The sequence below is a fragment of the Ursus arctos genome, unplaced genomic scaffold (assembly GCF_023065955.2).
Source record: "Ursus arctos isolate Adak ecotype North America unplaced genomic scaffold, UrsArc2.0 scaffold_31, whole genome shotgun sequence".
Classification (NCBI taxonomy): Eukaryota; Metazoa; Chordata; class Mammalia; order Carnivora; family Ursidae; genus Ursus; species Ursus arctos.
The window spans coordinates 7,899,727-7,914,506 of NW_026622997.1; the positions used below are offsets into that span (position 1 = coordinate 7,899,727).

The following is a 14,780-nucleotide window of genomic DNA, read 5'->3' on the forward strand; positions in this document are numbered from 1 at the left end:
TCTCCCATCTTCATGTACACTTCGAGATAGAACAAGACAAAACTAGATTAATGGGTGCCCTTGGTCCCAAGAGATACTAAGCAGAAAATGTGGTTAGAGCAGCATGAGGGTTGCTCTACTTCACCCCCTACACACCTACCTATACACTTTACACACAAACGTACACAGGGCATGTATGCAATTAACTGGTGATGGGTCAGTTCCATTTATGGCTAGGAAAAGTCAAATCCCAAATGGGTACCTGGCATTTAGAACTTCAGTTGATCCAATATGAAAACTTCTCATTTGAAAATTTAATTTGGAAGGAGAAGGGAAAAATCTGGTCAGCTTTAAATTTTTATGTTGTGATTAACTAGTTCCTAAGTTTCATATTTGATTGAAGTTCTTTTTTATTATTATTTTAGAACTTTTAGATTTTCAGGACTATTTTAATACAGGTGGAAAAATAGGTCAATGTTCACAGCTGTATAAATCAACATTGAAAAATGGCAATTTATCCAGTTTCCTATTTGCAGAAAGAGATTGAAGTAAGGTTACTATGTACCAATACCCAAGTTGAGATAGGTTGTTTAATGGTTTCAGGAAGGCCCCATCCATTTAGTGTAAATCATTCTTCCTAAAATATCTCTGAAAAACAGGTTTCTCTGGATTTTGAACTGCTGTTTTGTAAATGCAGTTGCAAGTTGATACTACATGTAATCAGAGAAAACGAGCAGGGGTACTGGTTGATCCTGAAATGAAGCTGCAGCCCAGTATAAGTAGGTGAAAGCGCTCTTTTAAGACCTTTGCTTCAGAACAGCCAGTACCCAACGTACACTTGAGTTGTGTTCCAGAAGCTTGTTTTGTCTGTGGTTGGCACTCTGACTCTTTTTTATTTTGTAATCTGTAAACTGGTTTGTTCCAGAACCAGGTAAAAAAATAATAATAATAAAAATTTTTAAAAAATGCTTTTTCTATCTGCAGTTGTATGTCGAGTACAGTTCAGTATTAATAATTTACAGAACTCACCAATGTGCCAGAAGGAAACTGTTCTCTGAGTTCAACCTTGGGATGCTCTGCCTGAGAATCAGAGACCCTCCTTTCCCTGGCACCTGCCACCACCACCCTCTGTCTGGTAGTCAGGGTGCGTGGGGCCCCGGGGCCAGAGCCCGGTTGGGACACTTTGTTCAGCCGTGAGGTAACAGAAAGAGCATGAACTCTGGTGTTTACATGGCTTCATTGCCACTTCCCAGCTGCACAAATGTGAGCAGGTTACTTGACCTCTCTGAGCCTAGTGCCTTGCAGAATTGTTCTGAGGATTAGAGACAATAAATGTAAAGGGCCTGGAATATAATAAGAATTCACTAATTAGTAGCTACAGTTAGTACTGATACAGATACGACTATCTCAGTAGTAACGCAGTGTATGAGAGATGCAAAGTAAGTCATCAAAATTCATTTAATTCAAGCCCTAGGGGTAGCTACTACGTTATTGTAGCTAATGGTTACTTTGGAAAAAATATACCCAAAAAATAGCTGAACATAAGATAATGGAGAATATGTAGGGCTTTCAAAGTGAGGGTGTATTAATTGGCTTCATTTTTATTTCTAAGCAAAGGGCAAAATGCCAAAGGCGCTGATGTCAGACACCATCATTACTGGTGTAAATTACCAGTAATGTGACTGGGGCAAGTTGTCTAAACACTCTAATCCTCAGGTTTCTCATTGGTAAAATTAGAGTAAGTATAATGTACATCACAGCAAAACAAATGAGATAAGTAAGCTCTTAATAGAGTTCATTACTTAGCTTAATAATGAAACTAAATGTTTGTTTTCCCCAAGTCGTTAGATTCTTGGAGGACACTTTCCTTCTTGGAAGGGAGCAGCTCAGCCCCCACAACCCGGGAGTCATTATCATCGTATTGCTTGTGACCTCCTTCCCTTTCACAAAATTGCCTATCCAGCTTCCCGGAAAAAGAGACAGGGACAAATTCATATTTGTAAGGCATATGCAATTCTAGGTGAGCAGGCCTTCCTACAGGCTGTTTTTAATAGTTAGGATTTTCTTTTTCTTCTACAAGAAATTAACTCAGTACAGTCGTTCTCAACTTCGGTTGCGAATTAGAATCTCTTGAGGAATTTAAAAAATACAGATGCCTGTGTCCCACCCCAGAGATTTTACAGCCTGGGCATCTGGAAATTTAAGTGTGCCAGATGATTCAAATCTTAAGTTTGAGCTTCCCGCTGATACAGTGGGAAGCTGAAAATGCTCTCATAAAAGGGGCCAAGTAGGCAGCTGTGTAGATGTTGGTTAAGGTGTGGGGAACTTAATGTCTGCTGTCTGCACCCCCAGCATCTCCTGTATCCTCCCAACTTCTCAGTCATAATACTAGGCAAACTGCATAGTGCCTGCTGATTTAATTATCTGCTGATCTAATTATGTCTTTTCTGCCGGCCTCTAAGCTACTGGAGGGCTCAGAACAAAGGAGGAGTTCAGGAAATAGATGAGCGAATGAATAGTAAGGTAGTGTCTTGGTGTTTTTGAAAGCACCTGCCAGCTTGCTTCAGCAGCACATATACTAAAATTGGAATGATACGGAGAAGATTAGCATGGCCCCCGTGCAGGTATGACATGCAAATTCGTGAGGCGTTCCATATTTAAAAAGAGAGAGAAAGAAAAGGAAGGAAGGAAGGAAAGGAAAATGAAAAGGGAGAGAGTGAGAAAGAGAGAAAGAGAAAGCACATGCCAGGGCTCTACCCCAGTCATTGAGTCATAGTGTGCCGGGTTTGTCCTAGGCAAGCATATTGTCCTAGGCAGCTATATTTTTAACTCTCCACAGGTATTCTAACGAGCGCACGTGCTTAAGAACACGTGGGTTAGAGATGTGAAGTGATCATTAGTGGGGAGAAAGTGGTGATAAAGACGGATGGACACCCCAAAGGAAAGATTCATTTTTGGTCTTTAAATTTTCTGAAATTTTTTTATCCTTTTTTTCTGTGTGTTCGGGAAATTTGGTATCTTGATTGTGGCTCAAGTAATATGCACATTTCAGGGCCATTGAAGGCCTGGTCTCTCTGCAGTCTGATTTTCTTTCCACAGACACATAAAATGAGGCCTGAACTACTGTCTAAAGGCCCCTTGCTAAACTGGAGAAAAGAATGCTTTACTCATTTCAGTGGTCTTCTATTGATGATAAATCATTCAGTAAATAATTTGATAACTTTATTTTTTTATTCAATAACTATTTTTTTAAATAAAATTTTTTTCTTGCATTTGAAATTGATTTACTTTGATTTACTTTTGTTTATAATCACTTCTCTGTCCTGTTTCCCCAACCCGGAGATCGATAAAAGGTTTTTGGCAACCTCCATTAACCCCATGGGGTGGGCTGATGTGACAGTGGTGGGTACCTCTGGTGTGGGGACACATTGATGTTGATGACAAGGCACTAGAGACGTCTTCTTTCCCCTTAGCCTAGCTGCAGACTCCCTCAGCATTCAGCCCAAACCTTGTTCCCTCTTGGACCCCACACTCTTGCCAGGCGTGAACACTGCCTTGTCCCCACATATGTCCCTTGCCCCTGGGCCTTTGATCATGTTATTCTAGAAGCACCCTCCCTACCACATTCTTTTTTTTTAAATTTTACTCCTCTTGGAAGTGCAGTTCAAATGCTACTTTTTTCACTCTTCTCCAGATACCTCTGCTCGATCCGATATGGTCTCTGTCTCTTCTAGAACCATCTTCAAAGTCTTCTGCCTTAGTAACCTTGCCCTGACATTGAGTTCCCATTATGCCAATTCTAGACTACATGCTTTTGTTTTTAACCTTCATCTTGGGCAACCAAAAGCTGGGATAGGGTAATTGGGGGAAAAGTTTGGAATGGGAGAACCAAAACACAAATACAGCAAAGCATGAAGGGAAGTTAGAGGTTTTTTGCCAAAGAGATTTCGGAGTGATCGTGAAAGCTGAAGGAAAGGATGCCCTTGGAAGGCAGTGCCCTTGCTGAGGCCCCTGAACGGTGCAGACTGAGAGTCAGCAACACCCAGCCACGAAATCCCAGTGTCTTGGGAGTTGAGGAAGATGCTGTGGGGAGTGGGGTTCCTCTCACTGTGTGTGACCTCCTGACTGTACAAAATGATTCTTACAAGCATGTCTTGAGCGCTGCAAGAAAGGGAGCCCCTCAGAGATCTTCAGGGCACGAGGTTTAAGAAGAGTGCGCCTTCTCACGAACAGGAGCCGTGCGGGTGCTTGCCATCTCTCGGGGCCTTCTTCCTGTGCGGCGAACGTGGGAAATCCTGACTCACTCCAGCCGTGCTCCTGGCCTCAGTCCTAACCCTCCCTCCCTGATGGTTTGCCGAGAATCTCTTGTCTCTTTATCTTCCCTCTTGCTAGATCATGGGCAAAAGTAACTCTGTCAATAAATGTTTGTGGAAATGGATCTTTATCACCAGAGGGTTATCTGGTGATAACCCTTTATCTGCCTTTATCTGGACCCTAGAGCCACTTTAACAATAGAAATGAAGGACTCCGAAGAACAGGACGCTGATAAGTGCTTGGCGGTGTCAGTATGAGACCACGCTTGCTCAGTGGCTTTATTATTGCTCCTCGTGATTTTTCTATAGATAATGAGCTTATAGGTATGCCAGGCTTTATTACCACCCAATTCGGTCATTTTTGCAGAAATTGTGTTAAGACAGTGTACGTGCATTCAGCACGTTCGTTTCTGCATTCTCATTTGAAATTGGTGATGAGACGAAACCGAAAGAGGAAAGAGGACCTCATTTTTTAAAAAAGATTTTTATTTATTTGAGAGCGAGAGCATGAGCAGGGGGGAGGGGCGGAGGGAGAGGGAGAAGCAGACCCCCACTGAGCAAGGAGCCCCACATGGCACTCATAGGATCCTGGGATCATGACCTGAGCCAAAGGCAGACCCTTAACCAACTGAGCCACCCAGGCACCGAGGACCTCATTTTTTAAAAATGCTTCATTTCAGTAAGCATTTTGACTAACTGCAGAGAGGTAATAGGGGTAGAGAGTACATAAAGAAAAAGGGGGGCAGTGGTTAATGTAAATTCCTTAACATCCTGCCAGGAGAAGAGGAGCATCTCCTTCCAGCATCTGTCCTGGCGGGCCAGAACGTTGCTTCCGCATGTCACCCAGCCACCTGGGGAATTAGTGAGGAGGCTGTTAGGGCCTGATCCAGGAGCCTTGTATGTGTTTATTGCTATGTACCCCTCCTTAGTCATTCTGGAGCTTCTGGAAGAGCCTCAGAGGAGAGGTTCATCAGAGCAGTACCCTTGATACGGTACACGCATCGGTCAGAGCAGACTCGGGCAGAAGTCCTGCCCGAGGCACTCTCCTGAGCCAACATGTCCAGTTAGATGCTACGTCATGGGAGGTGTTGGGCCAAGGAGGGTCAGCGGCACAGGGAGGGCTCTTGACATGGAAGCTTATGGACCTGTGTGTTTAACGATCAACACAGATATTCCAACATGTTAAAAACCAGGCTGGCCCTAGCAGTGCAGACAGGCATTCCTGCCGGGAGCCCGTCTGCAGCTGGCCAGAGTCCATGAGAAGCCATGCGCCTAAAGGCCTGCCTAGGGACCAAGGCCGCCTCTGCAGACTCTTGAGACCAGCCACGCCCTTAGGAACACTGCCAGTGCAGCCGAAGGCCCAGGCTGCCCCTCTAGGTCTGCTGAGTTCCTGACAAATGGCTCCAGGCTCTGTGTCCCGGTTGCCCACCCTCGCTTGTCACCGTGTGAAGCTCCCACATCAGCCTGCACCTGGCACCACTGGCATCCAGCTCACCAGGTGTGTGCCCTTGGGGGTGTATGGCCGTTGATTTCAGCAACCTCTCAGTACTTCTGTAGGGCAAGCCCTGGGCTGGCGCTGTAGGACATTCAAACACGAAGGCCCAGTTCAGATCTGCAGTCTAGTAAGCCGTCCCCTTTTAGGTCTGGAAAACTAAAGCACAAACCAAAGTCACCCAAGAAGCCTGAGAAGGGTACTGGAGTTGACTCAGGTATATAAAAGGGCAGTCTGGTCATATTACGTTTGTACTGCTGAGTAATTTTTCTTTGGGGGTGGGATTTTTCTCTTTCAGCACCTCCATAACCTCGGGCAAAGTAGCTGTGAATGGGGTCCATTTGCACTATCAGCAGACCGGAGAGGGAGAGCACGCAGTCCTGCTGCTTCCTGGAATGTTGGGTCTGGAAGTTTTTAATGGAATTTGCATGCTGTGTAGTCTGTGATGCATTCACATTATTAGATGCCAAATATTGATTATTAATTTTAGTGCTTTGCTAAATGCTTTACTATTGGCCACAAATTTAAGTGACAGAAAAGAAAGATAACTTTCTACTACATGTATTCTTCAGTCCTTTAAATACCCAGGGTGGTTTTTTTTTCCCCATACAGTTATACTGTGTAGTTACCTAAAATTTGGGAGGATAACAGGGGTCAAGGAAAGGAGTGTAGGAGGAAGGGATAGATGAAAGAAGGAGATGAGCTACTGACCAACGATCCCAGTGTGCCTGGAATCGAGGGGTTCCAGGGTGCAAGACTTCCAGTGCTAGAAGAGGAATTGATCAACCTGTTGTGGTTGGTTATATGCTTAATTAAAATAAGAGCTAAGAACAAGACTTAATTTAAAGACTTTTTGGAAGTCAGAATTAGATTGGCATGAATGGAGCATAATAAAGCCAACTGGATCCCAATTTTATCTTTCAGATAAGTAATTTACATGTAGACAGCTCTGGGGGATAATGTCCAGTGATCCCAGGACACTCAAATTTGGTTTTAAGGGTTTTAGTAGTGTTTTAATTTAGTGAAATAATACCAACATATACAATTTCCTTATGATTTATTTTCTTCTAAAAGTAAAATGCTTTGCCAGATTTGCATACACATGTATGTGTGTGTAAAAACCATATATATGTGTAAAAAAAGCACATATACTATATATATTGCACATTATATACACACATATATATATTTTTTCTAAGTAGGCTCCATGTCCAGCGTGGAGCCCAACACAGGACTCGATCTCAAAACCCTGAGGTCAAGACCTGAGCTGAGATCCAGAGTCAGACGCTAAACTAACAGAACCACGCAGGCACCCCTCCATTTATATTTTTGCCTTAGGTTTTCTGAATGATTTACCTGATGTTGAGAAAGGTAGATCTTCCCAGGAAGAATGGTGGTCCTTGGTAATGTTAAATGACCCTGTACCACCTTAAAAGACATTTTGTAGTAATAGCTAGTTTATCAGGCAAGATGTTTGGTATCCACATGTGGCCTGAGCTACCAGCCCTTAGAAGCTAAGCAGACTTTATGAATGAAATGCTGACTTGTCCCCGGACTGGGCTCCTTGAGAGTCTGGCCTTCCACGGCACACGTGGCAGGTGTGCGCACAAGTGGCCGTGACCTTACGGGCAGGCTGGGAACTGCCAGGCAGTTCCACCGCAGCCTCACGAACGTGCTTCTGCTTGTTACCATGCTGCTGTTTGAATGGAACAAGCTAATTTGATTTCTTCCCTCCACACCCTGCCCTCCCCTTCATTTAGTGTTTTAGTTGTTTTCTGGTGTTTACTTATAACCAGAAAATAAAATCTCCAGGGCTATTCACATTAGCTTAGTAAAAAAAACACCTGGGAATTTAGAATTATACTTTGAATAACTTGGACCAAATCTCATAAATTTGTTGACAGATGATATTGGGATCTCTCTCATTTGTAACAGCCATTTTTTAAAAAGAAAGAAAAAATCACCCAGAAGCATATCATATTGATAAGTCAATTTCTATGCAGTTTCATAAATTCCTTTTTTTTAATTAAAAAAAAATTTTTTATTAAGCAAGATTAACTGGGAAAGTACCCTAAGTGCCGAAATAATACAGGACCGAATGAATCAGGGCCTCTGTTCTCAAAGTAGCCACTAGGAGGAGACAAAAGGCAGGTCTGAACTCCACCAGGAGAGGAAGTCAGCCTCCCAGTAAATGGATTTTATCATCACAAGGTTACTTTGCTGACTGCATCCTGCTGTCTAACTTTGTTTTAAGATTGTAGTTGTTTCTGCTTTTACTGTAATGTGCTTGAAATAATGAAATCATTCACCTGTGGGTAACCGAGTGGCTATTTTTAGGAAGTGGAGAGACTGATTTTGGACCCCAGATTAAGAACCTGAGTAAGAAGCTCTTCACAGTGGTTGCCTGGGATCCCCGAGGATATGGACACTCCAGACCCCCAGACCGAGATTTCCCAGTGGACTTTTTTGAAAGGGATGCAAAAGATGCTGTTGATTTGATGAAGGTGGGTCTCTTAGGGAAGAGTCCAGAGGAGGGAGGATGGCTGGGCCTGTCTTCATCTGTTTTGTTTCTGGGTTTTTTTTTATTTCTGTAAGGCTAATACCATGTGATTCCTACAGAAAATTTAGGGAGTTCAAATAGGTATGAATTAGCAAGTAGAAATATCCCACAGTCCGACTATTTAGAGATACTGCTGCTATGACTTTGAGACTCTGCCTTTCCAGCCAATCTTTTTTTTCCCAATTTAGTTAACATACATGTATTATTAGTTTCAGAGGTAGAATTTAGTGATTCATCAGTTGCATATAAAGCTCAGTGCTTATTCCATCACATGCCCTCCTTAATTACCATCACTTGATTACCCCATCTCCCCCCACCTCCCCTCCAGCAGCCCTCAGTTTGTTTCCTAGAGTTAAGAGTCTCTTATGGTTTGCTTCCCTTTCTGTTTTCATCTTATTTTATTTCATCTTATTTTCCTTCTTTCCCCTATATTCATCTGTTTTGTTTCTTAAACTCCACATATGAGTGAAATCATATGGTATTTGTCCTTCTCTCACTGACTTATTTCACTTAGCATAATACCTTCTAGGTCCATCCACATCATTGTAAATGGCAATAGTTCATCCTTTTTGATGGCTGACTAATATTCCATTATATATATACCACCTCTTCTTTATCCATTCATCTGTTGATAGACATCTGGTCTCTTTCCGTATTTTGGCTATTGTGGGCTGTAAACATTGGGATACAAAATCACTATTTTGTATCCTTTAGATAAAGACATACTAGTGCAATTGCTGGATGGTAGGGTAGTTCTATTTTGAACTTTTTGAGGAACCTCCATTCTAGTTTCCAGAGTGGCTGTACCAGCTTGCATTGCCAACAACAGTGCAAGAGGCTTCCCCTCCAGCCAATCTTATTACATATATAAATACACAGTTTTGTATTGATGGCATCATATTTATACATAATGTTTTTCCAAATTACTGTTCTTTGAACAATTTGTCAAGGAGATACTTGCATGTGAATAAATAAGTTTACGTAAGTCTTACAGTAGTCACATGGTATTCCATTGTGTGCATGCACCATCTTATTTCACCTCTCTCTGCTGGTAGCTAAATAATCTAATTTTTAAGTTGCTTTTTTTGTGATTATAAACAGCAGTGCAGCGAACATTGTTTTGTTCATGGACATTTTAGATCTCTTATAAACGATGTTGGTGTGGACACCCCAGGGCCTGTCTCCTGGCGCACAAGCGTAGGAGCCCCATACGTGTCTAGGGGGTGATGCTGGGTTATAGGAGATGCAAATGTTCCTTTTACAAGATAGTGCCAAATTATTATCCTTGCTACTTACAGCACTTGATAGTCCCATCAGTATCTTGGACTGATATTTGTTACATCTTTCATTTTCCAAGTCATTCTATTTTTACTTCTAGGCAGTATCTCTCAGATGTAATCTTTGTTCAGTTTCCCTGTCTAACAAGTTTTCAGATCCTGGGTGATTTAAAGACTAACATAACCTCCCCGTGACACCATTCTCCTCCAGCCTGTTCTTCCCACAGTTGCAGTCAGTGGTTTTATCAGATGCGGTGACTTCATTCCATCCAGTAAATATCAAGTTTCCCTCTGTAATCTGCATACTATTCTCAAAGCCTTCGCTCAGGCGTGGGTGTGTGTGCACATGTTACTTGTCATTTCCAAGGACAGCTGATCGCCTCTGTTTCCAGAGATTCTATACCTCCAGAAGATGTAGTTCCCTCATTAATTCAAAGCAGTACTATGTACTTAGGGGGGTTTTATTCAATTTAATGAACATATACTGCATTATTAGTTTCAGAGGCACTTAGGATTTTACGATACTTATACTTCCACCAAAGTAATTGAGAAAAAGCATTTACATCATCAAATGATGGACTCTAGGATTTTTCTTAAATTGCCAGCGGCTGCTCCAAACCTCACAGCTGTATTGATTTTGACAACTGTCAGTTATGGGATTCTTTTAGCAGAGAGGAGCAGTCAGCTGTGCTATGCCTTTCACTGTATTCCCCGCAGACGCTGAAGTTTAAGAAGGTGTCTCTGCTGGGATGGAGTGATGGTGGCATTACAGCTCTCATTGCAGCTGCAAAATATCCGTCGTACATCAGCAAGATGGTGATCTGGGGAGCCAATGCCTACGTGACTGATGAAGATGAGGCGATTTATCAGGGTAGGTTTCACGAATCAGAGATGTCATGACACGTGGCACCTTTGCTCTCCCTTCTCAGGACTTACTTCAATATGTGTTGACAAGTCCTGTCTCATCTGCTTCCAGTACTCAGCTCTGCGGTAGGAAAAGCCATGAGTTCTCAGAAAAGTCCTACAGTTTAACCAGCCTGTGTTTTAACACCTTCTGTTTGCAGAAGGGACACCTTCATGACTCAGGAAAAGGTCCTAGAAAATCCGCGTTCACATTTCCGACTGCTGATAGTGAACTTCGAGAAGGGAGGGCTTGATGGAAAGTGTTCTTCATAACCTCATTTAAAATTATGGGAGCGTAAAAAGGAACATTGTATCCAAATATGAAACCTTATATTTTGATAAGGAAATTTTGTGCTGTTCACATTTTGTAAGGTTGTCCTTCAAGCTTATCTTTGAAGTTTTTAGAGGCAGAAGAACGGGGACCGTCAAACTACAGCCTGTGGGCCAAAGCCAACCCATCTGTTTTTGTAAGGCCGGGCACTGATGGAGAAGGCTGGTGCCGTCAGGCCTAGAGATCAAGCAGGGGCATCCCCCTCCGTCCCTGTTTCCTCCTCTGCGCCCAGAGTTGCTGCCCAGAGCCTGTGCTGGTGGCCGCTTACATGCTAGTGACTGCTGGCCGTTCCCAGGCACCCAGCTGTGGGATTGCAGTCAGCAACTCGGGACTCGCTTAGCCTCTGGCAAGCTGACCAAACTGAAACTGCGTGGCTCTCAGGAGGAGAGAAGGACACACTGGGATCTGAGGGTGTCTGGGGCAAAAAGCAAAAATGCCCTGGAATGCCTCCCCAACACCATCTGCCAGCCTGACCCACCAGGACCCTCTTCTTCAGTCTGGTGGCTTTTTATTGGGAGTGTGTTTCTCCTGGATCCCAGATGGACCGGCCCAGCCAGTTGGGATCAAGTGGGTCAGAGGTCTCTCACCTTAAATCTACCTACCGAATACCTTTGATTTTGCCTCTTGGCTCACAAAGCCAAAAATACTCTCTGGGCCTTGACAGAAAACATTTGCAGACGCAGACACTAGAATATGACAAGTTTAGTTTTACTCAGCTGGTTCCGCAGTTCACCCGATTTAAGTCAGCCACTAATGTCAGTGTTCCATTGTAGAATCTTAGTTCTTCACCCTGTTTGAGGAGGGGCAATGACCCTCTTAAATGATGAGTCCGAGGCAGTCACCCATCCTAATCGGTACTCCTGCTTGTCCTTGTTGTATCCCTGCCGGGTTCAGAGGAGAAAATACTGTAAACGGAATGGAAATGCCTGTGACAATGCCTGCCTTCTCTGTCTGATAATTCCAATGTCTGGGTCATTTTAGGGTCAGCATTTGCTGGTTGTCTTTTCCCTTGAGAATTGGTCAGATCTGCCTGTTTGGGGGTTGTAGAGTTTTTTCATTTATGTATTTTTTGGTTTTGTATGTTGGTTAATTTGGGATTGTTTTTATTGTACTATGCCGTGAGACTCGGTATCCTGTTACAACTCTGAGGAATGTTGTTTTTTTTCCTCGGCATGCAGTCAGCCTGGTTAGGTTCATACTGCAAATTCTCTTTAGCCTTCTGTGGGCTGTTGTTGCAGCATCAGGTCCGTTCTCGAAGCCTGTGCTGGGATGTAGATGGTGGTTTATATGGTAGTTCAGTTCTTGAAGCTTATGTATGTGCTTTTTTGCATCTTCCCTGTACATGGAGAGCTCAGGGGTGATCCCAGGACTTGAATCATTTCATCAGTTCATATGCAGAATTAGGGACCCCCTTCAAAGCTCCTATGACCAGAAACACAGTTTTCTCTCAGAAAGACAGGTTTCAGCACCCCACACCCCCATTGTGCAGTACCCTGCAACTGGAGCCATCTTTAGGGCAAAGCAGCAAGAGAAAAGAGATGGAACGAATAACAGGGATGTCGCCTACAATCTTCAGACACTAGGGGCGCCTTTTTCTGATACGTTCGGTCAGAGAGCTAGCCTTCTCTTGGAGGATTAGGGGCCTGCCGCTGGACTAGTAGTGCAGGCCCATGGTTGTGCACCTTCCCAACATGGCCTTGGGTAAGAAGAGAGAGAGAGAGAGAGAAAGAAAAAAACAAAACAGTCTTCCTCAAGCAGGGGAGCCTGGTCCAGGTCCTCTGGCTAATCCTAGGGGTCTTCTCCTGAAGTTTCTGCTTTCAGCACCCCCAAAGGAAGAAAAGGGAAATAAGAAACTCATCTCCTTTCTGGGTCATCCTTCAAGGTTTGACTGTGGTCAGCCTCCCGCTCTTACACCTTGGCAGGTAGTTGCTCCTCGTTCCGTCTGGAGTTTGGCCATAATCTGTGAGAGGGGGGCTCACACCAGCTTGGCCAGCACCCACGCCCAAGAGATACTGGTACTCAGCTGAGCAGAGGTCTCACAGGTTCCGCTCTGACTAGGGGGTGATGTTCTCCAAACTACTATTCAGCCAGACTCCCCCAGAGCCGGATTTCTGTGTACCGGCCGAGCACCTGGCTCTGGACAGCCTGGAACTGGTGAGTCTGCACTGAGCTCACCGCCGCGTGAGTCTTGCCGCAGCCGGGCCGTCGTCTCTGTCTCCGCGAGAGGGGCTCGTCCACCTGGGAGGCCTGCAGGGCCGACCTCTAAGGTAACTGCTGTCTCTTCTGCGCACCGTTTTCCTGCTGAGGACCCTCGGCCTCGGAGGGCCGTCGGTCTTCCATGTAGGAGCTTCCTCCCTAAGGCAAAAACCTGGGCACTGGATTCTGCGACGTAAAATCCTTCGGTGCCGTCCAGGCGCCTGGGCCCGGCCCCGCTGTCCCGCTGCCCCCGTGCGCTCAGCCTTCCTGTGCGGCTCCCACGTTGAACCGCTGCCATTGCCGCCAGAGTTGGGCCGCCCTTCCAGCCGCCAGGCCGACTCGCTCGGCCCCCTCTCCCCCTACCATGCGCGGGGTGGCTTGGGGCCCCCGCCTCCTGCACCGGGGCCTCCGTGCTGTCCGGCCCCTCGGGTGCGTTGGCGCGCTTCAGCTTCTCGGGCATTCTGCGGCACGCGAACGCACACACGTGAGGTGGTGCTGACCACACCCTCTTCTTGAAGCTTCTCCGCCCTGACTTTCTTGCCGCCGCAGCCATAGCTTTCCCCTTACCCGTGCCCATCCTCTGTCTGACGCCTTCCCTGCTCTGCGCTGCCGGGCTCCATCCTTAGCCCTCTGCTCCTCTTCTCATTCTGACACCCAGGGAGCTTCCCTCGTCCGTTGGCGTCTTCAGACTCCCAGATTCCAGATACTCAACTTCGTGTTCATTTTTCATCTTACGTTCAGTGTGTCCAAAGTCAGACTCATAATCTTTCCTGCACACCTGTCCTTCCTGCTACATTTCCCACCTTGCTAAGTGACACTCAGTGGAATATACTTTCTTCCACAAGAGAGAATATTTTGATTATGATTTACTGAACGCCTACTGTGAGCTAACGTTAACACAGCTATGTGTGACTCAGCTCAGGGCTCAGGCAAGCGAAGAAGCCTGTGTTGATGGCACAGCTGGGAGGTCCGCCAGTGAAGCCCAGCGTTTTGCGTCTGCAGTCAGTGATCCAGACCTCTGCGTTCTTCCTGCGTTCTGCTGAGCTCTGTCTGGAATCCGTCTCACCTTTTCCGTTCCTCCTGCCAGGCCCCAGGTCCAGGCCTCCCCATCTGTCTTCACTTAGATCCACCAGCACTTTCCAACCTGCTCTGTCTTTACCTCCTTTCAGTCTACTTTCCAAACTGCTTGGACGGTAGTTTGCTAAGGTGTAAATCTCATTATATCTTACTTGAAAACCCTCCACAGCCTCGCATTGCTTTCCAGATGATTAGGGTTCAGAGTCCTCTACTTTGCTCTCGAAGTCTGAGTGAGCGAGAACCCCTTGTCTTTCTAGGCCCATCTGCTGCCGCTTTCTCTCCTCTACCCCCCACACCTATCCTTTTCTTCGACCACCTGGAAACTCCTGAAGTTCTGGCAATCGGTGGCACGGCTCCTGTATTTGCTTGCAAGCTTCTGTTCTGGCAGACTTAGACCCAACAGTGCCTCCTCCAGGAAGCCCACCACCACTGCCACTTCCTGCCATTGCCCCTCTGAGCTCACTGGCCCTCCTCTGTCCTCCCCCAGCCTCTCCAATGACATTTATCCCACTCTTCTACAGAGGTCCTTTACAACTCTAGACGATAAGGCCCTTGAGGGCAGAGACCAAATCCTATTCAAGTTCGTATGTGCTCTAACACTCAGCAGCCTACAAATAATGTTTACTGGATTAATTCACTAATTAATGGTTGA

At 45.2% G+C, this 14,780-nt stretch overlaps 1 protein-coding gene and 1 non-coding gene across 4 annotated transcripts in view; both read left to right on the forward strand.

Moving 5' to 3' along the window:
- The window catches only part of BPHL (biphenyl hydrolase like), a 36,031-nt gene that overhangs the window by 867 nt on the left and 20,384 nt on the right, over positions 1–14,780 (forward strand). For all 3 annotated transcript variants that reach the window (XM_057304842.1, XM_026511398.4, XM_044388724.3), the window contains exons 2-4: positions 6,083–6,186; positions 8,122–8,288; positions 10,339–10,492. In XM_057304842.1, coding sequence (XP_057160825.1) covers positions 6,083–6,186; positions 8,122–8,288; positions 10,339–10,492 — 425 coding nt within the window. The remainder of the gene's footprint in view (positions 1–6,082; positions 6,187–8,121; positions 8,289–10,338; positions 10,493–14,780) is intronic.
- LOC113264535 (U6 spliceosomal RNA) lies at positions 2,538–2,640 on the forward strand. Its single transcript, XR_003319733.1, has one exon. It is a non-coding gene; the product is annotated as a U6 spliceosomal RNA (small nuclear RNA).